This window comes from Lagopus leucura, unplaced genomic scaffold (genome assembly GCF_019238085.1).
Source record: "Lagopus leucura isolate 7727_CA_CO unplaced genomic scaffold, USGS_WTPT01 Super-Scaffold_100002, whole genome shotgun sequence".
In the NCBI taxonomy this organism is placed as follows: Eukaryota; Metazoa; Chordata; class Aves; order Galliformes; family Phasianidae; genus Lagopus; species Lagopus leucura.
The window spans coordinates 57684227-57706849 of record NW_024962263.1 but is presented as its reverse complement, the minus strand read 5'-3'; the positions used below and the strand labels follow the sequence as shown (position 1 = coordinate 57706849).

General features: G+C 43.9%; 2 protein-coding genes across 4 annotated transcripts; both read right to left on the bottom strand.

The window, feature by feature from the left end:
* Window positions 1-1114: 1114 nt before the first annotated feature.
* ADHFE1 (alcohol dehydrogenase iron containing 1) lies at window positions 1115-17468 on the bottom strand. Of its 3 annotated transcripts, none has more exons than XM_042869648.1 (15): window positions 17405-17468; window positions 17157-17194; window positions 14126-14169; window positions 13900-13953; window positions 13442-13596; window positions 13085-13281; window positions 12409-12486; window positions 11214-11319; window positions 10549-10701; window positions 9419-9517; window positions 8446-8524; window positions 8189-8285; window positions 4878-5035; window positions 2970-3096; window positions 1115-2378 (listed from the first exon to the last, which is right to left on the bottom strand). In XM_042869648.1, exons 1-14 carry the CDS (start codon window positions 17458-17460, stop codon window positions 3013-3015), a joined length of 1398 nt encoding a protein of 465 aa, XP_042725582.1. In that variant the 5' UTR covers window positions 17461-17468; the 3' UTR covers window positions 1115-2378; window positions 2970-3012. The 3 variants fall into 3 exon arrangements, with proteins under 3 accessions (XP_042725582.1, XP_042725583.1, XP_042725581.1); XM_042869649.1 differs by lacking the exon at window positions 1115-2378 and adding an exon at window positions 2410-2644; XM_042869647.1 differs by lacking the exon at window positions 1115-2378 and having other exon boundaries at window positions 2664-3096.
* A 1006-nt stretch (window positions 17469-18474) lies between these two features.
* Window positions 18475-19699, bottom strand: RRS1 (ribosome biogenesis regulator 1 homolog). Its single transcript, XM_042869974.1, has one exon. It carries the CDS (start codon window positions 19683-19685, stop codon window positions 18612-18614), a length of 1074 nt encoding a protein of 357 aa, XP_042725908.1. The 5' UTR covers window positions 19686-19699; the 3' UTR covers window positions 18475-18611.
* Window positions 19700-22623: the final 2924 nt, after the last annotated feature.

The following is a 22623-nucleotide window of genomic DNA, read 5'->3' as shown; positions in this document are numbered from 1 at the left end:
CCTCGAAGCGAGCACAATGCAATGAGGTATGAGCATTCACACAGACTTACCTGCAGTTTTTTCCACTTTTATTCATACAGGAAAACTGTTTTCAGAGATTGAGCCATACTAGTTACCTGTTTTTTTCTTTTTCTTGTTTTGCTCTAACTGGTGGGACAATCAGCACTGAAATGGGAAGAGAGAAAGGACCAGGGGCTGGACAAACTTTGTACCAACTGCCCCCATTTCTACTGACACCAAGCAGCAACTCTGCAAACTCTGAGTGCTCTGTGAGGCGAGTGTGCCTGCATGCCATACCTGTAAAAACCTGCACCAGTGGAGGCGATCCTCTGTCACTGTCACCACTGCTGAAATACACCACCGACCGCCTCACTGTGCTCACATCCACTGTTTGGTCTCCATAAATGTTCAGCAAGTGTCAATTAATGTCAGTGGGAGCATTTTTTTCTGCACAGAAGAATTCCACGGCACACCTTTGCTTCATATGCGCTTCCACGTTAGACTTCATTTTGTCAGACCACCCCTCTGCTGCCATCTCTCACACAACAACATGTAATGGAGTATTGGTGGGAACCTTCATCCTCTGCTGCCATACCACCAATATCTGCCTCTGATGTCATGGGTCAATATAAGGAAACAGGAGGCATTACTTTCAGAGCAGCCCTTGTAAATGCTGACAAATCCCATCGTGTATTTTTAGCTATATAAGTCAGAAAGTACAACTGTGATTCCACAGGGAAGAAATCAATCATACTCTACTGCTAACAGGTATAACATACTATATATTTTGTTATAATACTCCAAATCCTAGTATTTCCTGAACCTATATACTGACTACAAAGAGTAGAGCGTACAGAAAGCTTCCTAAATGTCCAGAAAATTACAGTGCAGTGATTGGGGTATCTTGCCATTATTTCTGGAACTTCTCCAATATTCACCTCAGTAGTCATCTGTGGCTATGGACTGCTGAGTTCACCAAGCAGACAACGCAGTAGGAGGAGTCCCTATGCACCTTGAAGCTAACTAAAGCTTATTTTTTTCTGAATGGTTCTTGTTCATAGTTGTTACTTTGTAAGACTGAAGTTAACATGACAGAGTCAAACTCACTCTCAAATGTTTCCAAATAATCTCATGTTTATAGCAAGCACAATAGTGTTCATTACTTGCATTCCAGTATCATCTCAAGGCAAAAATAGATGTATCCTGTAGGCCTTCGACAACATAACAGAAGTCCCTCGTGGAATCGGTCCCTCAGGTGTCACACAAATGCCCAGCCATCACTGGGCACTTACAGTTACAATTTCACCATCTACCCCTACAGAAATGACATGTTCATGTGCACAATACAGACATGTTCAAAGACAAAGACCAGATTTTCTCAGTACAGGATAGTACAAATATAGCAGCTTTACAGAATACAATAAAATGAATCCCTTGCCACTTATTATGAAGGCAGCCTTTGTGATAGTTTCCTCTGGACAATTTCAGAGGACAAGATTCAGGAGGACATGGAAAGTACATATGCTTTCCAGAACAGGCTGAGGCATTTTGGCAGTGCAGTCTCTATGCCCACTAAATCCCTTTTACTGTTGTGCATATCTGTGGTCTTGGATCAGCAGCCACCCACCTGCTTTAACTGAACAGTGAAACAGACCTGATGCCAACATCCAGGATCTACTTGTCTTCAGATCCCAGGTTAGTGTTAAGATTAGCAGATCAACACAAAAGCACAAAAGGTGTATGTACAGAGCCTTCAGCTTCAACAGACAGTCTGAAGAACTGCTCCCTTCCTAGCAGACAGAAATGAGAACACCAGAAGCTATGGGGTTCTTGCATTTGTCTTGTGCTGCGCTCACTGCATGTATCTGATGCTGAAACGGTCCAACATAAAGCAGAACCTGATTTAAATGAACTGCACACACAACCATGTACACTTAAAAATATATATATATATATAATATTAAAATTTTAGTTTTGTTTCTTCCTTTCCCACTTCCCTTTCTCAGTTGACAACCAACCAGCTGGTTAACTGCTCTGAACACGCACACTCATTCCCACATCTAACCAGCACTCCCAGCGGGGCACTCACAGCCACATGCTACACCACCACTTGTTAACAGTGAACCACAGCACAGTGCCACTTCCTCAAGCTGGTGGCTGTGCTCCGAATGGCAGCATCTGCACAAGGTCAGCAGAAGCAATTCTTTCCCACAGAAGCAAGATACGGTTGGTAGTTTCTTTCCACAGAACGCAGCAGGAAAGGGGAACACAGACAAAATGACTGTGATGGATGATGTCTTGCTGTTACGTGGTTCCCACTGAGTGTGCAGCCTTGCTTTATTCTGTATTTGCTCCTTCTCTGCATACTTTAGATACATCTTTAAAGAAAAGACAAATAACTGAAAATAATTTTCAAAACTTTAACCCAAAGCAAAATCTCTGGAAGCCTCTTCCAAATGTGTAATAAGTACGTATGTTTTTCCTTATCAACAGCAAAGTAGCCGCTTCAAAAGTCTTCCTGGTGAAGCAAGATGGTAAAAAGATGATAAAGTGGTCCAGAATACAGCAAGTTGACATTTTCTGCAAGGGAACTGATCCTCCTTAATTAAAGTGATCCCACCTATTTCTTAAGTAGCATGGCTTCCTAGTAAAATTACAGACAATTGAAATAAAACAGTATTTTATTAAATGTTTTGGAATACCCTTTAAGAACAATTTTCACCTTTAACCACCTCTGAAGCACAAGAAAGCTTTCAGTAAAGCTAGATGTCTGATTCAACCTTTATGCAAGTAATACCACAGCCTACTGAGCAAGGAAAAACACAACCAAGCCTTCACTTCTAAGTGTGGTTTAGTTAAAGATGAATTCCTTGATTTTTTGACAGTGCACAAAGGAACAGAAGTGGAAGACACCCAAGTTCTTCCATTCTCTAAAAAAAAATTAAATCTCCCTATCTGTAAGAAATTACCTTTGTGTTAGAAAAGAGCACACATCTGAGTGTAGTATTTAAGCTAATAAAGCTTCATGGAGGCCTCAAAGAGGGCAGATAAGTCTTCTTCCGTTTGGGGACGTGGTGACAGTTTAGTCACTCTCTCCTGCAAGATGAAAGAAAAATGGGATTAGAGAAGGTTGTCAACAAATTGAATCAAAGAGCAGCTAAGTGTGTGGCTGAATGATGTGTCTTTGTGCTCGTGTCCTTCACAGAGAATAACAAAATCTTGCAAGTAAGTAATCAAGTAATTAAGGTTGAAGCATCATCAATTGTATCGTACTTTCAAGAATCTATTAAATAAAAATTGCTTGCAATTAAACACATAGAAGCAAGATTAAAAAGCAATTCAGCTGCAAAGTCAAGTTCTTCAAACATGGGTCTTGCCTGTCACAGGCCCCTATACACTGCTGGGAGGTATTCTGTGAATAGAGTCCATTTTAAAAGTCATTTGCCAGATTGGAATGAGGAGGTCAATCATTAGAGACTGATATTTTCAAATTACAACATGTCTTAAAGACCAGGGAGCTGTATGGTTATGATGAGTAACTTTATGCTTTCAATAGTCAATGAATTTAACGTTTACAGAAGCACTGGGGAGATTTACAGCCACCTGCATAGACACAGCAGGATGGCACTGTTTCTCAGCAAAGCAGTCTCTAGGTGAATGCTGTCACTTTGGCAAAAAGGAGTTTCTCCTGCTACAACCTGTTTTGATATCTGCCTAGTGGATCCATCCCTGCAAGCACACTGATTTTTCTCAGGTGAGACCAGCCAGCACACTGTGAGGTTACTATCTGCAATGCTGGGCCACCATGGAGAAGAAGTCACCTCTGAGGTACAGGTGGTAACCACCATGACTAGCAAGAGCTGTGATGTCTGAAAAGTGTAGCTTTGTGCACATACCTCTACCTACAACAGTAACTTTGCATACAGCCGATATCTCTTTCCTCACCCCTGGTCAGCACAGATCACTCCACACAAGCCTGCTATGCACCGATGCCCGGACAGCAAGGCCTCGGCTCCTCCCTTCTCACTCAGGGAAGTCTGGTGCAGTGCCAGCCATGAGCGACTCCGTGCCAACAGTGCCCCAAACCGTGGGTCAGCAACCCTTCAGCCGCCACTGCCAGGTTTGTAGGGCTAGGTGGGCTATGCTGCTAAGTCCTGCTTTCAGCTTTCCTCACCTCCCTCTCACACAGAACCAGCCACATTTTCCGCCCTGGGACATGAGGTGCTTTGCTAGTTAGACTCACTACTGTGTTGTGAATAGGATCAGTTTCAGCAAATTCACTTAGAAAGGAAAACAAATTTCTGTTCTAACTTGGAGTACAGATGTTTGTCCCAACACAGTTCCCAGCCTGCAGCCTGCAATTCACAGCATGGAATGGATCCTGCAGATTTACTAGCAGCATCAGTTGCAACGTGCTGCCTGGTCAATGTGAAAGGGTGGGTGCTGCTTCTGAAGAAAGCCTACTGCAAGATGAAAGGAAAATTTATCAAAGACTGACCTGTATGGACTACCTGTGTGGGTATTAATGAACAAAAATACATCTGCACTGTGGTACATCCCATATCCAAAAATGAGGTTTGAGAAACTACCAGGTCATCTTGTTTTACAAAGCACAATTAATCAGAGCAGTGAGAGGACAGTAAATGAAATACAAGTCCATTTGAGACAGAATCCCTGCAAAGAACAGAATGCAGCACGCACTCCATCTCACCAAAAATTAAAAACTTCAACTGTGTAGAGGAAAGACTATGCCTCATTTTCTCCACTGCAGCTGTTTTCATGTAGGATTAGAAATCACATTTGCTTGGAAAGAAACACTCCTGTTTTTAAAAAAATCTATTTTATTTGACAAGTAAAACTTTTACTTTCTGTCTTACCTGAGGCAGAGTGCCTTTGACTAATGCAGGGATGTCTGCTTTGGAATAACCGATTGCAGCTAAGCCATCATCAACATTCAGATCAAACAGGAATTTCCGGAGCGTGTCTGCCAAAATCAACCCCGCATCTTTGATTCTGGCAGTGCGGATGTCAGCTCCTAAAATAAGACATAATGCCTTGACTGTAGGGTGGAGAGAGAGGAGGAAGCCTGTTCTGGACTTAATTTAATCATAATATCAGCTGAATACATATCCATACATTACAGTCGCTGCTCTAAAAGTAACACGTAGTAAGAAGACGAATCAGTCTTCATTTGGAAGCTGGAATAATCAGTAAAAAGTAAAATAGAACAAGAGCGGGAGAAGCAGGTGACTGCTGCCAAAAGGAGTAACTGCCACATGAAGTTAACTTCCTCTCCCTCTGTGTTCACAGGGAGAAGCACTTTTCAGGCTGACTAACTGCTGGGAGGAAAGCAGCTAGCACAGGAACGTCAGTGGTATTTATTTTTATGGACAGTGCGCCAAATGCTACTTTTATTTCAGCCCTTGAGTTTGCTGACATCTAGAGGATGGGGAAACTGCTGACAAGCAATTTTCTACTCCCTATTCTGTTCTATTACGCTTTCAAAGAGAGGATAAGAATGTGTGGGCTGAAAAAAACCAGGAGATGGCAGGGCAGTGTTTAATGGCTTAGATCAATCCTAAAGTTTGAATGTGCGCTGATGTGCAGAGCAATGCAGAACTGAAGAGGAGGAACTGGCATATTCAAAACATCTGCTGAACAGCAATGGAAGCTTCAATATAAAATGAAAGATTATTGGTATTTCTTATGGAATAGCTTGCCCCCCTTTCTGCAGTGAATGGTCAGGACTGTATTAAATTAAAAAATTATATGTCCAGATAGAAGACAGCTTCCTCCATATGTCTTCTTTCCCAAGCAAGACGAGCCAAATTTATTCTCTGCATAACCTCAATGATGTTACACAAGAACTATGCTGGGTCCAAGCACCACACTGAGAGAATGAGTAAGAGCACAGCATAGCTACAGCAAAAATATTTTCTGTGATACTCAGGCAGTTCAAGAGTGACTAAGGGAATAGGACAGCAACAAGCTCATCTGAGTAGCTCAAATGTTTGGGTAGCAATAGTGGCAGTACTGCAGTATAGACTGTCTGGGAGAACTTGATAAATAACATACGGCACAGTCTGGTACGAAGACTTAGCTACTGGAATTATGCTATGCTACCTGAGTTTACCCTGGGTTTTGCTGTAGAGGAGTAATTAGAACACAAAAGCAATCCAGTATTCTTCAGATAGTAAAGTGAAAAGGGAAAGGAACAGAGGCAAAAAGTAACTGTGAAGGAGAGTTTCAAAACACTGCTATAGTTCTGTTTCTTTCTTTTTTATCATCCTGAAGGACCCATCAGCCTTTGATGGCACTCTGCAAATACCTGGCCACACACACGTCTACTTCAACTGTTTAAGAATCCTCCCAGGGGGGTATTAAGCTTTCTCTGTTTGTACCCAAACTCACAGCTGCACATTCATACAACGTAACTATTTAGTAATCTTCTCCACGTTATAAAATACTTTCTTAGTCACTGTATTTGGCAATGTGACAGATCTGAATTAGCTACTGGAGTCAGTTGGATTCCAGACTTGAATAAAAAGTAAATAGCCCAGGTGGGAATTAACAAGTTCATTTCCATGTGTCATCTCAGCAAAGTCAGTCACTTTATAGCACGGCAGGCACTAACATAGTTCAAATTTCTATTGAGGAAATTAATGGAGCTTTTAGAGGCAGAATTTCTGGCAGCCGTTTATACCACAAAACCTAAAGGAACTGCTTTTTCACTCCTACTTTTAAAATCAGTGAGGCAGAGATCAAATCCTCTGATGTGCACTGTGCAGACCAGTTTTCCAACAACATTTTCTTAGTCTGCTTTATGTGAGCTGAATGTCATTGCTATAGGAGCACAGGCATTTTGTAGCTTTGCATATGATTCCAACTACGTCTGCATTCTGTTTCTGACCACAGACAGGACTGTGTACTGCAGAGGAAGGCTGAACAAACTTAATAATGCACAATTAAAAAAAAATCTGAATTAATCCCTCCCCACCAATCTATTTTTTCTGACCATCTTTCACATCTCATGTCCTCTTTAATGTGACAGTGATATTTTCATTCTCTATACAGAAGTCCCACTCTGTGATGAAACCCACAATGCCTTCATATTACTTGTACAGGGAAGTTGTACACGTGACTGGATTGCTGTGGCTTGCATGCAGAAGGCTGACCATACAAGGGATTGAATACAAATTTTCCAGATACCAGGAGAGTTGCCCTACCCACTTTCTCTCTGCTGTCTACACTGCTGTGCATGTGACTGTGATTGCTCACTGCTTAAGATAGCAAGCACGGGTATTAGCAGCAGTTCATCTACAATACAGAATGTAGCACAGGCAGAAAAGCCGACCTCAGATACAAATAAAACAGCCCTCGGGAAAGCCATGCTGCCACAGCTAGACTGGTAACAGCTCCAGGAATACACAGCTGAAGGCTGGTTTATTATACACAGTAACACTGAGGGTGCAATGAAGAGTATCTTATCTCCAGGACACCTTCGAGCAATGGGTTGCACACATTGACAAAGAGCTGTGTGAAAATGTAATTTTTACATGTGCTGTCAGCTTGCAGCATTTACTTTTATTACAGTAAGAAGCAGAAAAGCCCTCTTCTGAGCCACCACAGATGTGACAGCAGAACAGCTACACAGTGCTTTCCCTTGAAGTTGTCCACTCAGAAATTCTATCACCTACAAATAAGCTTAGGCCTACGTTAGAAGGACTGACAGCCACAGTTACAGTTTGATCTCAGAAAGAACGGGAGTGATCCAGAACATCACTGTCCTAATTCATTGCAACAGGAGGGAATTTGTTAGGCAAAATACTTTCTTTTAGGTAACAGATGCACCTGAGTACCAGTTTGTTTTATGGCATCAACACTACAGTAACTTCTCTCCATAAAGCACAATCACAGTTACGCTCTGCTGATTTACACAATTATCTATAGTTCATGTCAGCTTTCCAGTTTTCTAGCCAAGAAGCAGAGTTCTCCAGTTTTCTTCTCCAATTATGTTATTCAATACAAAAAAAAATGAGACTCCAGAAACCAACATTTGTTTTTTAAACAGAAAAACTCCACAACAGCCACTACAATTGCTTCCACACTCTTTTATTTTCCCGCCCCAAAAGACATTTTGGAACAATTTTTGTAAATATGAGCAAGTTGAATTGATAGAGATCCTTACCTAATATCTCTGCAGCTTCCAAGTGCCGCTCAGGATTTACCTGTGCTGTGAAAGCAAACACTGCTGGGGATGTCAGCACCACAGAAAGGCCATGTGGCTGGAAAAAATAAAAATAAAAAATATATGTATATATATGTATATATAAATACATCAGTAGCACATCTATTTGCATTTTCAATGTGCTCTGGCACTCATTAATGTGAGATGATGAGGAATTGAAATGTATGATAAGAATGCAAAAATGAATCAAGTTTTACCACTAAAGAGTGATCCACATTATAATCCTTTGGTTTATAAGTTTTCACCAAACCAGAAATAGGGTAAGACATTCCATGGCTGGAACAGAGAATAGAGAGAAAGAAATTAGGGCAACTTGCCTGGTATTTGGAAAATGTATGTTCAGCCCCTTGTGCAGTCAGCCTTCTGTATGCAAGTCTCTTAGGCACAGACACACAAAGGATGTTAGGCACAGATACAGTATGGATGTTGGCTACAGATAACCCTCACTTTCTGCACCCTAACAACCCAGCTGTGAACACAGCAAGAGCAGCAGCTCCTTGTTCTGTGAGTGTGAAGTTCTTGTATCACTCCACTGACTCGATGAAAAGATGCTCAGATATTAAAGTAATGCAAACATGCCAAAAATAACAAGTTTCACACCCCCACCTGATCACCCTCCGTAAGAAAAATAAACTATCTTGTTAAAATATAACTAAAGAGTGGACTTGCTCAACCAAAAGAAATTAAGGATAATAATAATTCAGGCTTCAACTTTGCTTGTCTGAGATTTTCATCCACGGGAAACTCGTTTACATTACAATGTTACTACAGCTCCTTTCAACCTGCTGAACCTGCCCCATGGGCAAATTCTGCCAATTGCAGCAGTTGAGGAATGGCACAAGGCTACCCAGTGCTGCCTGAGTGCAGAGCAGCTGATAAAGAATTCAACATTTTAGCTGTCCTCGATTCTTTTTCTCCAATCAAGAGTATTCTATGCTCTTTACTCAGGAAAGGTAAAGAAGGCCACGTTTTGGAAATCTCACAAGACTGGACTGGAGTATCACAAGCCAGAATACACAACCTTCATACATGTACAAGCTAAGAACTATCAACGTCTCACAACATATGGCTCTCCCTGAGATAAGCAGCAATATGCAACAGTGTCTTATCATATACCCTGGAAAAAAGGGCAGCAATGTCTGTGAAGGGATTAACATTTCCTGTACTTACCAGAGATGAACACCAGCGTTGCCAAAGCCAATACCAGCAAAAGCACTTGCAAGGTGCATGTTGGCTCTTGCTTCACGATCTTCAGGGTTTCTGATGGCTCTGCACAACATGGAGACAATGGTACCAGTGAATTCCCATATGGAAATGGTGGAAAATCAGGACAGAGAAGGGAAAAAACAGTTTCTTTACAGATTTAGAAAAAATCTTCCAGATAAGCTGAGAGAAAAATGCTGGAAATGGGATCAGTTTGTCACTTCAGGCAAAGAGCAATCCTGATCAGAAGATCAAACTGCTTCAGTGAAGGCCATTTCCTTTCACTTTGCTAAAACTGAGTAAATAGAGTGAAATTAGCTGTATCCAATTTAGTGGTGGTTTCAACAATTCTGTCAAAGAATTTAGACAACCCCATGTGCAGATCCAGGACTATCTCAGTAAGTACTGCTCTGAATCCTACCATCCGTCAAACTTCCTGCCTTCCCTCACATCAGGCTGCTTGTAGTGGTGAACAACATGGATAAAAAGTCTCAGGAATAGATTCCATAGAACAACAGGAAACATTTAGAATGGCCAGGTATTGTAAAAAGTCTTTAACAAAGTAACATAGTGATCTTTAACATAAACTTACATTGTATATAAAAATTTTATACAGACCAAAACTTCATTGGTAAGGATCAAATCCAACTCCCAGTAAAGTCAAAACTTCATTTAAACTGAAGGCACTAACTATTTCCAGTAAAAACATAACTTTGCACATATTTATGTGAATTATCTTCTACATGGTTATCTTCTCAATGGATGCATGTGTATACTAATTTACACTGAAAGCCATGAAAATTACACCAGCATTATGTCTTACTCAGTTTGTTACATATTCCTCTTACAATGTCTCTTCAAAACAACATGATTTTTTCTCTCATGGTAACTGAGTGACCATGAATACTTTTTATTGGGGACTTCTAAAATAGATCCAGAGAAGCATTAAAAAGCTAACTCTACAGGAGTAATCCTAATTCAGGAGGAATTAAATGTAGAAAATGTAGGTTTAATACATTACTTCAAACTCAAATTCTTCTTTTTGAGCACTGAAGACTAAATATTCTGTAAGGAGGGATGGCTGCTAAAGGTATTACCTTTTCAAATATTTAGCTACAATGCGTAGAGCATGAAGAGCCCAGACATCACTGATGGGGTTGCTGCCTTGGTAAGCTGGTCTGTTGATTGGATTTGAAGGGCAGGGACTGCGCATCTTGTACGGAAGAGCGGTGTATGATTCAAGAGCATGGCTAAAAGAAAGATCAAACCATGAATTATTTAAGGGGGAGAGCCCACTGCCAAAGGTCTTGTTTCCCAGATACTCATAAATCTGGTTACATGAAGTGTATTGCCTACATTGCTACACTTAGAGGTACCAACTACAGACAGCACATCTTTATTTACAAAGAAATGCCATTGGTCATTGTAGCTCAGAACAACTCACCAAGCTTGAGAGGTCACACAGTTTCCTTATGCATCTATTACTCTAATGCACGCAGCACCCAGAAGCAAGGCAAGTTCTGACTCCCAGAATATAAACTTCTGTGTACTTTGAGCAGTTAGAAGCTGTAGGTTAAAGCTGAGGTTAGTTTTCCAACAAGTAAAAAGCACATGAAGAGAAAAGTGTAACAGAGATCACCTTAATAAGAGAGGAAGAAAAAAAGATCATTTTCTACTCCTCAAGTACACTTCTTCTACAACCATTGTAGCAAAAATGGAAAATTGCAATAAAATCAAGCAGTAGCCTACACAGAAAACTCACCAAAGCACATCAAAGCCACTGTTGGCCACTATTCGCTCAGGCATAGACAGTGTGTGCAAAGGATCAATGATGCCCAGTGTTGGCTTGATGGCTCTTGAAGCAATACCTGCAATATATTTGAGGCAAATGAGTTTTTACAACAAAACAGGACCACACAGGTTTAATGTTCAATACATAAAGAAGGGAAATGATTTGAAAATACACAGAGAAAAGCAAAGGGAGAGAAGTGAGAGCAAGATCTATGAATCTAAATCTTACTGAAGTCCCCATAAGAGACTGTTGCCTGAAGTAAATTACGCCAGTGCTCTCTGTCACTCTCCTTGAGCAGACTGTACTTTTAAAACATCTGTGCTGAATGACATCTGCAACGTCACTCTTAAATTTGTATCTCTTGTGAACAGCTCTAGGAATCAGAGGAGCACTGGTTTGTTTCCATCATAAATTGATATTTATCATATCTCAGATCTGTAATCTCTGCCTTTATACCATGGTTAAGGTGACACAGATGTAGCTTTGAGAGAGAGAGAGAGCCATGCAGACAGACAGACTGACTGACTACATATAGATTATAAAACTCTGAGCTACAGTCACAACTTCTTAGCACACACGTTTGGGTCCCAGCCACTGCAGACATAGCATATAAAATCCACATGTTTTGAAATAAAACCTCAAAATAGCTGTGAAGCTTAAGATGACATTTTAGTTGTAATTCTTGTTTTCCAGGGATGAAAAGGTCAAAGGAAGACAGTGCCCTTTATTTGCACAGCATCTCAGGCCCAAGGTTTCAGAAGTCAGGAAAGGGAACATTTGGTTGCAATTACAAAACAAAGAAGCATAAGTCTTAAAAACAGACAGAAAAATACAGAGGAAATAAGGAACAGTTGGTTGACCTTGAATGTAAGTATAAATTTCCTTTGCTATTAACATTTTCTGCCACTTAAAGACTTGAAGGATTTTAGTATCCTGGTTTGCCTTCAAATTATAATCCACTGTATTGCACAGGCATTTCATTATGTTAATATGCCATAAATTTAATTTGAGGAGGAAACCTTTAAGCTTCAAATTTGTCTGTGGCAGTTGAATCAAATGAAATGACATCTGAAATGACAGGCAGTATCCCTCTTGTTCAAGACGAGGAAATGATGAAGACATTGGGACACAAAAATTGTTTTGAATAGCAAACAAAAAGTCTCACCAGTTTTTACTTTAAGCTCTTTGAAGTCAAAAATGGCAACACCAGTGGTTTCACTTCCAGTTCCAGCTGTTGTCGGCACTTCACAAAAAGAACAAGGACAGTAACATGTAATAAATAATACTCATTAACACAAAATACAAAATAAATCATGCAATCATAGAACGGTTTGGGTTGGAAGGGACCTTTAAGATCATGTAGTTCCAACCCCCGTTTTAGGCAGGGACACCTCCCTCTAGACAAGGTTGCTCAAAGCCCCATCCAGCCTGGCCTTGAATGCTTCCAGGGAGGGGGCATTCACAACCAATAAATAAAAACAAATAATTAATAGATAACAAATATTCACAACAAGTAAATAAAAATACAATAATAGTGCCACCACAAGTGCAAGATCCAGGAAATCCTGGAAGTATTCTTGATTGGAAGCCAATGGGTCAAAAAATAGCCTCTTTGATTGCTTTTCTTGGTAAAGGGTTGTCACACTCAGCTCAGCAAGACCAATTAATGACAAAATCTGTGAAGCAAACAGATTTACTGCTGAATACAGCTAAAGGAAAAGTAAGCCCAAAGGGAGGGGAAAAGGTCACAGCAAACTGATTTCAGTAGAAATATGTGCAGACCACAGAACTGATCCTTTTCTCTTCTCCCTCACCCCCCACACGCGCCTCCACTGCTTTACCTGCAACGAGTGGCTTAAGGGGCACAGTGACAGCCTTTCCCTTCCCTATAGGAGCGTTGACATAATCCAAGAAGTCTGACGTAGGGCTGGAGGCATACAGGTTGGCAGCCTTACAGGTATCTATCACAGACCCACCTCCAACAGCAACATAGGCATCAAATTCCCCCTTTTTAGCAAATTCGATGGCATCCAGGAAACTTGGGAAACAAGGAAAGCTTTCCAATTAGTCATGGGAATAACAGCACAGGGGAAGCAATTAAGGGTGGTTTACAGGTCACAAAGAGGTGTTGAAATAGCTGCAAGGCATGCTGAAAAGCCTCAGCACCCCTTTAAAAAACATGCTGTCAGAAGCAATACCTCTGGTCTGTTGGCTCCACCCGGACGTTATCATACATCTGAAAGTTTATACCAGATGTTGTCAAGGAATTCAACACTGCATCTACAGGAGGGAGTTGGGAGAGGTTTCTATCTGTCATCAAACAAACTCTTTTAGCCCCCAGATTCTGCAGGTCCTACAATAACAATGAAATTAAAACAAACAGTTGGTGTGGAATCACACACTGACCTATTTAAATTCTACACCGAAACGGCTGAATCATTCATTGAAACCTTGAGAAGCAGTTGCTTCTTGTAAGACTTTTGAAACAACAATAGCTAAAGAAAAGAGGAGTTGCAGATACTTACATATATGGGCATACAGTGGAGGTTCAGATACACAATATATGAGCTTTCACATATTAAATGGACTGTCAGCACCAGCAGCCTTTCGGAAAATAACTCTTCCCCAGTGATGGATTTGCATTAACAATGCTTACCATGCCAATCTCTTTAGTGACTCCTTCTCCATATCGGATGTTTGAAATGGCCATCTGCGAAATAAAGAACATCATTTTTCTGAGAAAAAGTGAAGATATGCCATCAAGCCCCAAGCAATCAAAATGAAATTTGAATATTTACTAATGTAAGCACTTGTTAAATGCCATATTTGATAGTAAAAAGCATACTATTTTAAAATCAAATTTACTTTATTATTAAATCTACCTCAAATGCATAGTCTGTATTTCTCAGGGTAGCCCGTTCAGGAACTGAAATGAAAATTAAACATTAAAATTAAGGAACAGATAGTGGCCTCAGTCTCTACAGCAATACTAAAAAGACAGATTTCTTTCATTTTAAAATCACCAAAACATTGGCACAGGTCATCTTTGCTTCTCTGGGTAGCACCCATTTTGTGCTCAGCTGTTGGAGTGGTTAAATGATCTTAGTACTTAGAATCATAGAATCATTTGAGTTCTTTTGATTCATACGATTCAAAATAGTTTTTCATTCCTTAAGATTTCTTTCCTATACAACTTGAGTAAGTTAGCAGGAAATTTGCACAAGAACTTGTAATATATATGAATATTTATGCATATTTGATAAATACAAGCAGCTGAGTATCTGCAGGGCATACAGAATGCTCCATACTGTTTCAGAGTTGTTACAAATGTGCAGGGCCTATGTGCTAACTTTCAAAACAACTTGCATGACAAAAACAAGAGACATCCTCCATACACCCCTGAATTGAAAGTGCCTTTTGCACGTGTGGAAACTGTTATGATAGGTGTTTATACTTCTTTTTACTTCCAACTGGTTCTGAACTTATAGGTGACACTTAACTGCTCGCTTGAAAATTAAGAAACTGCATGCATAGCTAATAGTAGATAGAGCTTTTATATGAATTGATGTTACTATCAACATCATTTAGTACAAAAAATGTATTTGTAAGGACAGTACTTCAATAACATCTTCTCTTTGCTGTATCATTCCCACATGAATTTTCACAAAATTCTCTTTTGCATATCCTGACGCTGTCACGAAGTGAAACAAACCACATCAACTGAAACAGTCCATTCTTCTTCAAGAAAGGATCAGATGAGGCATTCTACTCTTCCAGCTGAAGTCATGCCTTAATTAATTGAAAAAAATGTGATTTGGATTCAGATCCAATGAGTGAAGCCATAATGAGTCTTACAGACACTCCAGGGTGCTCTGAAGCACTGACCCACAACAGTAACAGATAGATGTATTAAAGTCCTTTATGTGCATTCTATTCAAGCCCAGGCCAGCTGCTGTCCGCTCTTTCATTGCCATCTCTTGCCAGGTTGTACATGTTTGACCTCTCCTGAAGCATGGATGTGCTGCACTCCCAGTCATTAACTTAACTTGTCCAAGAGATTTACTCACTTGCTTCCTGATGTTATAATAGGTGACCTGCTGTTATTCTCTTGTGCAAAACCTAACTTACAGGAAGAATTTTGGTGAGTTCAAAAACTGCAGCATTTCCCTCAACACTGCCAACAATCATAACGAACAATATATATATATATATTTGCTAGTCACTGTTAAGCCAATTCCTGTTACTTACAAACATATGGAACTGATATCCTATTGCTACTTTAAACAATCAATTTCTGCCTAAAACTTGGAGAGCATTCTTAATTAAGATTTCTAGTTACAAAGGTTTAGCTTGAACTGACTGAGGAAGTAATCAAGCAGAAAAAAATGAGATTGTATTTCTCAGCTGTGCTTTTGTCTTGCTTGCTTGGGCAAAATAACTACTTGAACGTATATTAGCTTTTCCACATGTAAAATGGCAATGATAATTCTTTAAAAAGTGTCTTCAATAAAGCACAAGAAACAAAGCCACTCAGAACCACTCATTACTGAAATTACAGCCCCAAATATCAATTCTTACAAAAATTATATCTATTGTATCTTGTATTGTACCCTTAGAGTATTAAGAGTGAAACGTGGGGAATGAGAACATATGGAAATTAAACAGCACATAGTTATTAACCTGGACTCCCAGAACAGAAGCTCCTGCAAAGGCACTTCCATCACCAGTGTGGCTTCTCCTGCTCATGTTCCTTAAGCCTCATCTAAGTGACTCACCTCCTCTGGACCGACTGCATAAAAAGCCTGAGATGGCAATCCCCACATTAAAGCACACTTTTGTGAATAGCTCCTTTTTACTCACTTCATTTGATTCTTTTTAAAGCATAACAGATACACATTTTCCCGCTCAGATGCAGTTGTGAAGATGAGATGGCTCAGGTGACAGCAGAACTACTGTCCAGCTGTAGATACTGTACTTGCCAAAGGAGGTGGTCCAGCATGAGAAGCTTCAGAGAAATGCAGTAAGGGAGAGAAGAGCTCCAAACAGCATGTTGTGTGATCAAAGAAGATATGCAGTTGTTCAGGCAAGAGAAGGGAGGGTTGGGAATGGAAAGCCCAACTTATGCCATGACAAATGGAAAAGAAGTAATAAACAAAAATGTAATAAACTGTTGTGAGTCTAGTACACATGGCAGACAACTATTAGAGAGAGTCCACAGGAGAGCTACAAAGATGTGGAAGCATCTGGAAGGCGAGATATACGAGGATCACCTGAAGTGCCTTGGTTTGCCCAGCGCAGAGCAGAGGAGCTGAGGGGAGGCCTGATGGCAGCTGCAGCTCCTCAGGGAGCAGAGGGCAGCGCTGAGTTCTGCTGTGTGACAGCGACAGGGCTCGAGGGAACGGCATGGAGCTGTGTGAGGGGAGGGGCAGCTGCTGTTAAGGAAAGGGTCTGCGCCACAGGGTGGTGGGCATGGAATGAGCTGCCCAGGGCACTGGGCATGGCCCCAAGCTGCCAGAGTTCAAAGAGCATTTGGACAGCACTCTCAGACTGAGGGCTTGATTTTTATGTGGTTCTGTGTAGTCAGGAGTTGGACTCAGTGATCTGTGTAGGTCCTCTCCAACTCAGGACACGCTGTGACTGTATGACTCTATGCCCAGCAGCAGCCAGCTTCTGTGCAGCCTTTTAGCAGGGGGAAAGAGGACAGGAGACCCTGGCTGCAGCTTACATGGAGACACGGGATCTCTCCAACAAAAATCTTTTTTATTGTACAGCTGCAAAATAAGAGACTGCTCACCTTATGCTTTCACTGCTCTCTTTTCTACCTGTTACATGCACCCTCTACCCAGGCAGTATGTGTAACTAATGGCCACGGTCTCATGCAGAATTATTTCAGAAACACAATTTAAACCATACCTTGGGAATAAGTGTGGCTGTGAGTCGGGCACCGACATCTAGATAGCAGGAAAGAAAAAACAACAACAACAAACAAACAAAAAACGCAAAAACAAAAGTGACATTTAAAAGGTATAACTAAAGCAGAAAACCCGCAAATTCCTCAGAGCCTCTTGCAGGTATTCGGCCACCCCGTCCGAACGCACGGTGCATGCCGCCCCCTGCTGCTCCCCGCCCGTCCCCTCGGCCCCCGGCCCGGCCGCACTCACGCCGCCCGCTGCAGCTGCCGCAGGAGGCGCACAGCCCTGTCCCGCCCTGCCGCCATCGCGCTGCGGGGACTGCTGGGACGGCCGCGCCGGGACCAACCGTGTGGCGCCGCTGGGCGGGACGCCGGGGCGTTTGGCTGCAGCGCTCAGCGCTCAGCAGTAGTAATGTACTGAGAGCTTTTGTTTTGAATCGCTCAGGTTGGAAAAGACCTTAAAAATCGTCAAGTACAGCCGCAACCTAACCGTACTACCCTAACAACGCGCTAAATCACGTCCCTGAGCACCACATCCAAATGGTTTTTAAACACATCCAGGGATGGTGACTCAACTGGGAAGCCTATTCCAGTGCTTAGCCACCCTTTCTGTAAATAAGTGTTTCCGGATACCCAACCTAAACCTCCCCTCGACTCGGGTGTGACTCGAGGCCATTTCCCATCATCCTGTCACATGTCACTGGTAAGAAGAAACCAACCCCACTCTCACTGTAAGCACCTTTCAGATACTGGAAGAGAGCAGTAAGGTCTCCCCTCAGCCTCCTTTTGCCCAGACTCAACAGCCTCAGTTCCTTCAGTCTCTCCCCATAGGCCACATTCTCCAAGCCCTTCACCACCTTGTTGCTGTTTTTTGGACCTGCTCCAGCACCTCAGTGCCCTTTCTGTACTGAGGCACCCAAAACTGAACACAGTACTCGAGGTGAGGCCTCACCAGTGCTGAGTACAGGGGCAGGATGACTTCCCCAGTCCTGCTCAACACACCATTCCTGATACCAACCAGGATGCCGTTGGCCTTCTTGGCCACCTGGGCACACTGCTGGCTTATATTCAGCCATCAAGTACACCAAGGTCCATTTCCCTCAGGCAGCTTTCCAGCCGCTCCTCCCTAAGCCTGTAGGGCTGCCTGGGGTTGTTGCAACTAAAATGCAGAACCCAACGCTTGGCCCACTTCAACTACATCTGCTATCAGTCTGACAACACGGACAGCTCAGGCTGCACCCTGCTGCCGAGCCCTGTTCTCCCCATTGCCGGGCATGGGAGTTGCCACCCGGCCATCCCACAGGAGCCACGCACAAGACATTTTACAAAGACCAAAGGGTGTTTATTGACAGAGGTGTGGGCCGCACAGCGGCACAGCAGTCCCTTCGCACCCCTCGCACGCAGTCGCTCAGTGCCCGCAGCGCCGATCCCTTCGTGGCCCGCAGGCCGGCAGTCCCTCAAGCCTTCTTCCTCCTGCCGCCGGCTCCGGCAGGTCGCTGCTGCCGCCGGGCCGCGCCGCCCTTCTTGCCACCGCCGCTCCTCTTCCCGGGCCGCTGCTGCTGCCGGCGGCCCCGCTTGCCGCGCTGCGCCCGCTTCTTGCCCTTGGCGGCGGCCGCCTCGGCGTCCTCCTCGCGGAGCTGCTTATTGACGGCGCGGGTGATGTCCAGAGCCGGCTTCTTGGCGTTCATGCCCCGCAGCAGCTCCAGCTGCCGCCCGCGCTCGGCCGCCAAGTCACCCAGCAGCGGCCCGAAGCGCCGTTTCTTGCCGCCGTCGCGGGAGGGCGGCTCGGCCGGCTCCTTGGGCAGCCGCGGCTGGAAGCGGCCGAGCGAGGCGGTGGAGACGCGGGCCACGCGCGCGGCCAGGCCCAGCTCCTGGCGGCTCTGGTGGCCCGTGGGGTGCAGCGGAGCGGCGGCGGCGGCGGAGCGGTGCGCCCGGGCCAGGTTCCGCAGCCGGTTGAGCTCGTTACGGGCCACCCGCTCGCGCTTGGCGCGCCGCAACTTGGCGAGCTGGTCCTCCTCCGGGTCGGCGCCCGCCGGCACCTCCGCCAGCCAGGCGCGGCCGGGGTCGCCGCCCGCCCGCCGGTACCCCCAGCGCCTCCGCCACTCCTTGGCCTGCTCATCCCACACCAGCGAGGTCCGCTTGCGGCGCCGGATGCCCTTCAGCCGGGCGAACTGCTCCCAGCGCGTGGGGGGCCGCGGGCGCGGCGGCGGCTTCTCCCGCGGCAGGCGGAAGGCGGGCTCGGGCAGCCGCGCCACCAGCGGCCCCGCCGCCCCGTCCGCCCGCTCGGCCGGCAGCTCCCACAGCCGCGCTGCCAGCAGCTGCGCGTTGTCTCGGGCCAGCGCCCGCAGCTGCGACTCCCGCCGCGGCCCGGCTCCGCGCAGCGCCGCGGCCGGCGGTGGGTTGGGGTCCAGCGCCAGCAGGTTGCCCAGGTCGAACTCCAGCTCCAGCTCCTTCTCCACCTGCAGGCTCCGCGGCTGCTGGTGTTCTTGGGCCGCCGCCGCCAGCACCTCCTCCACGCGCACGGCCGCCATGGTGGCGGGCCGCGTGTGGCCGCCCGAGCGCAGGAAGCGCGGCGCGGCCCTTTCGAGTCAGCGCGACGGAACTGCGTGCGGCGCCCGGCCTGCCGGGAACTGTAGGCCTGCCCGCCTACGGGCCTGCAGTGACTGCCGGGAGCTGTTCGCCCCCCTGTTGCTCCTTCTGTTCCCCGAGAGCTTCCGCAGCCCCTCGCCCGGTTGTGTAATGGTTGCAAAACAGGCATTGCATTTAGCCCCAGCATGAGACAGGGCTAGTGTGAGGGGTGCTGAAACCCCAGGCAGGAGGAGTGCCTGAGGGAGAGGGACCTTGATGTACTTACTGATGGACAGTCAGCTGAATAAGAGCCAGCAGTGTGCCCAGGTGGCCAAGAAGGCCAATGGCATCCTGGCTTGTATCAGGAATGGTGTGGGGAGCAGGACTGGGGAAGTCATCCTGCCCCTGTACTCAGCACTGGTGAGGCCTCACCTCGAGTACTGTGTTCAGTTTTGGGCACCTCAGTACAGAAAGGACACTGAGGTGCTGAAGCAGGTCCAAAAAACGGCAACAAGGTGGTAAAGGGCCTGGAGAATGTGGCCTATGGGGAGAGACTGAAGGAACTGAGGCTGTTGAGTCTGGGCAAAAGGAGGCCGAGGGGAGACCTTACTGCTCTCTTCCAGTATCTGAAAGGTGCTTACAGTGAGAGTGGGGTTGGTTTCTTCTTACCAGTGACAGGTGACAGGATGATGGGAAATGGCCTTTAGTTGCACCAGGGGAGGTTTAGGTTGGATATCAGGATATCAACCCTTCTTTGCAGAAAGGGTGGTTAAGCACTGGAATAGGCTTCCCAGTTGAGTCACCATCCCTGGATGTGTTTAAAAACCATTTGGATGTGGTGCTCAGGGACGTGTTTTAGTGGAGGATTGTTAGAGTTAGGGTAGTATGGTTAGGTTGCAGTTGAACTTGACGATCTTTAAGGTTTTTTCCAACCTGAGCAATTCTATGATTGAGTGATTCTATGAAAGTCTGATGTTGCTGCCCTGTTGTTGCCCATCACAGAAGGCCACGGCTGTGACTGAGTACGCAGCATCCAGGGTGAGCAAACAGTCTTGCAGCTCTCCCTGCCGCTGTGGCTGGTGTGTGCATGTAAACACCAGGCAAATTTAAGATGCACAGATATGTTAGTAATATATATATCTTTTTCTATAGCATAGATTTCCATAACATAACATAACATAACATAGCATAGCATAGCATAGCATAGCATAGCATAGCATAGCATAACATTCAAGCATCCGCATCTCTGCGGCAAAGCCATGCTCTGTGTGTGCTAACAGCAGAACCAAAATTCAAGTCCCATATTTAGGCCCCATTAGGACCGACACTGGCCCTGTGGGCAGGGCTTTTGGCAAAGGAAGAAGGGGAGCAGCATTTGGAAGGTGGGATCACCTGGCAGGTGTCTAGTGAAGCATAGTGAAAAGTGAGGTGATACTGCATGCACCCAAAGGTCGGCTGAGTCAGAGATATTGCCATGCTATTTTTAAATAAATGAGGTATGGAAGGATCCTTTTACACTAATGTAGATTGCATAGCCATGACATTTTGAGCTGACTTGTGCCCTAAAAACAAGCTAAGGGGGAGGATCTATCTGTATCCAAGAAAATGATGGGAGTTTTTACACAACATACACATTTGTACTAAGTAAATCACATCTCTACAGATACATTATGTCTGGAGTGATGGAAATAACTCTGAGAATAATGGCAGGGCAGTGTTTTGGAGAAAATGCTAGGATTGTAAATAAAGATGAATACACTTATAATTCTAAATGTGATGAAGTCTCCCTTTTTTTCACCCCCAAGTCAACAATTATGGGTGTGGTTTGTGCACTGTGGAACAAATAGGAGCCAATGGTGCAGACCATTTCTCCATTTACCACAAGATGGCATTGCACTGGAGGATATGTTTTTTCTTGGACCTTGTTATTTTTTCACCTAGAATTACAGATAAAATTAACCTTAAAGATGTGTCTTTGAAGAGATGTACGTGCACTATTAGATGAGATTCAGTCATACATCTGTACTTTTGAATGGCAGTCTGGTCAATACCTACCTGCTGATCCTTGTGCTCTCCTGAGCTTTGTTCTTACACGGTGAACTCTTTGGGTTCTTTTGGTTATTATTTGTACAAAATCCCAAAGCTTTCATATAAATGACTTGGAGTGGAAGGACACAATTGCTAATATTTCTTACACTTCCAAAGTTACCTTCAGAGTTTATGATTACTATGTGTCAGAAAGAACAGCATAAGGAGTACATACCAGGATTTGTTCCATTTCATCTGATAGCCTGAACTCGCTAAGAAAAGAAAAGAAAAAAAAAAAAGAAAGAAAGAAAGAAAAAAAAGCCTGTAATGTAGCAATTCACTTTCTGGGAACTGTTGTTTAGAGCTGAATTCCAGCTTTCTTATGTATTCCAGGAATTGTAATTTGCTATATGAGTGCTTGCAAATCAGTAAACAGGTCTGTTTGTTTGCTGCATGGGGATCATTGCCAGGAAACTCTACACTCAGTACACTTGGTCTGAAACTGAGTTCAAAGGTGAGTTTTTTAATGCCTTTTTTTTTCTTTTTTTTTTCTCCCTTTGCTGTATGTTTCATTGCTGAAGGCAAGGAATTGCTCCTGTGCACTTAGTCTCTATGCATGTGGTTGGAGAGTCACAATTAATAATAAACTGAGAAAAATTGTGATTTTTTTTGGTGTTTTTTTTTTTTTTTTTTCCTATTTATCAATATCACACTTTCATCAATCTAGGTAAGTCTTTGGAATTTGTCACAAGTAAACGTTATACACATTGTCAAAGCATAAAAAAAAAAAATCATTTAAATGCATTACTAGAGAATAAGACTGAAAGATCTTCTTGCATCTTTTCAAAGACTCAGACTTCTAATGGGCATGAG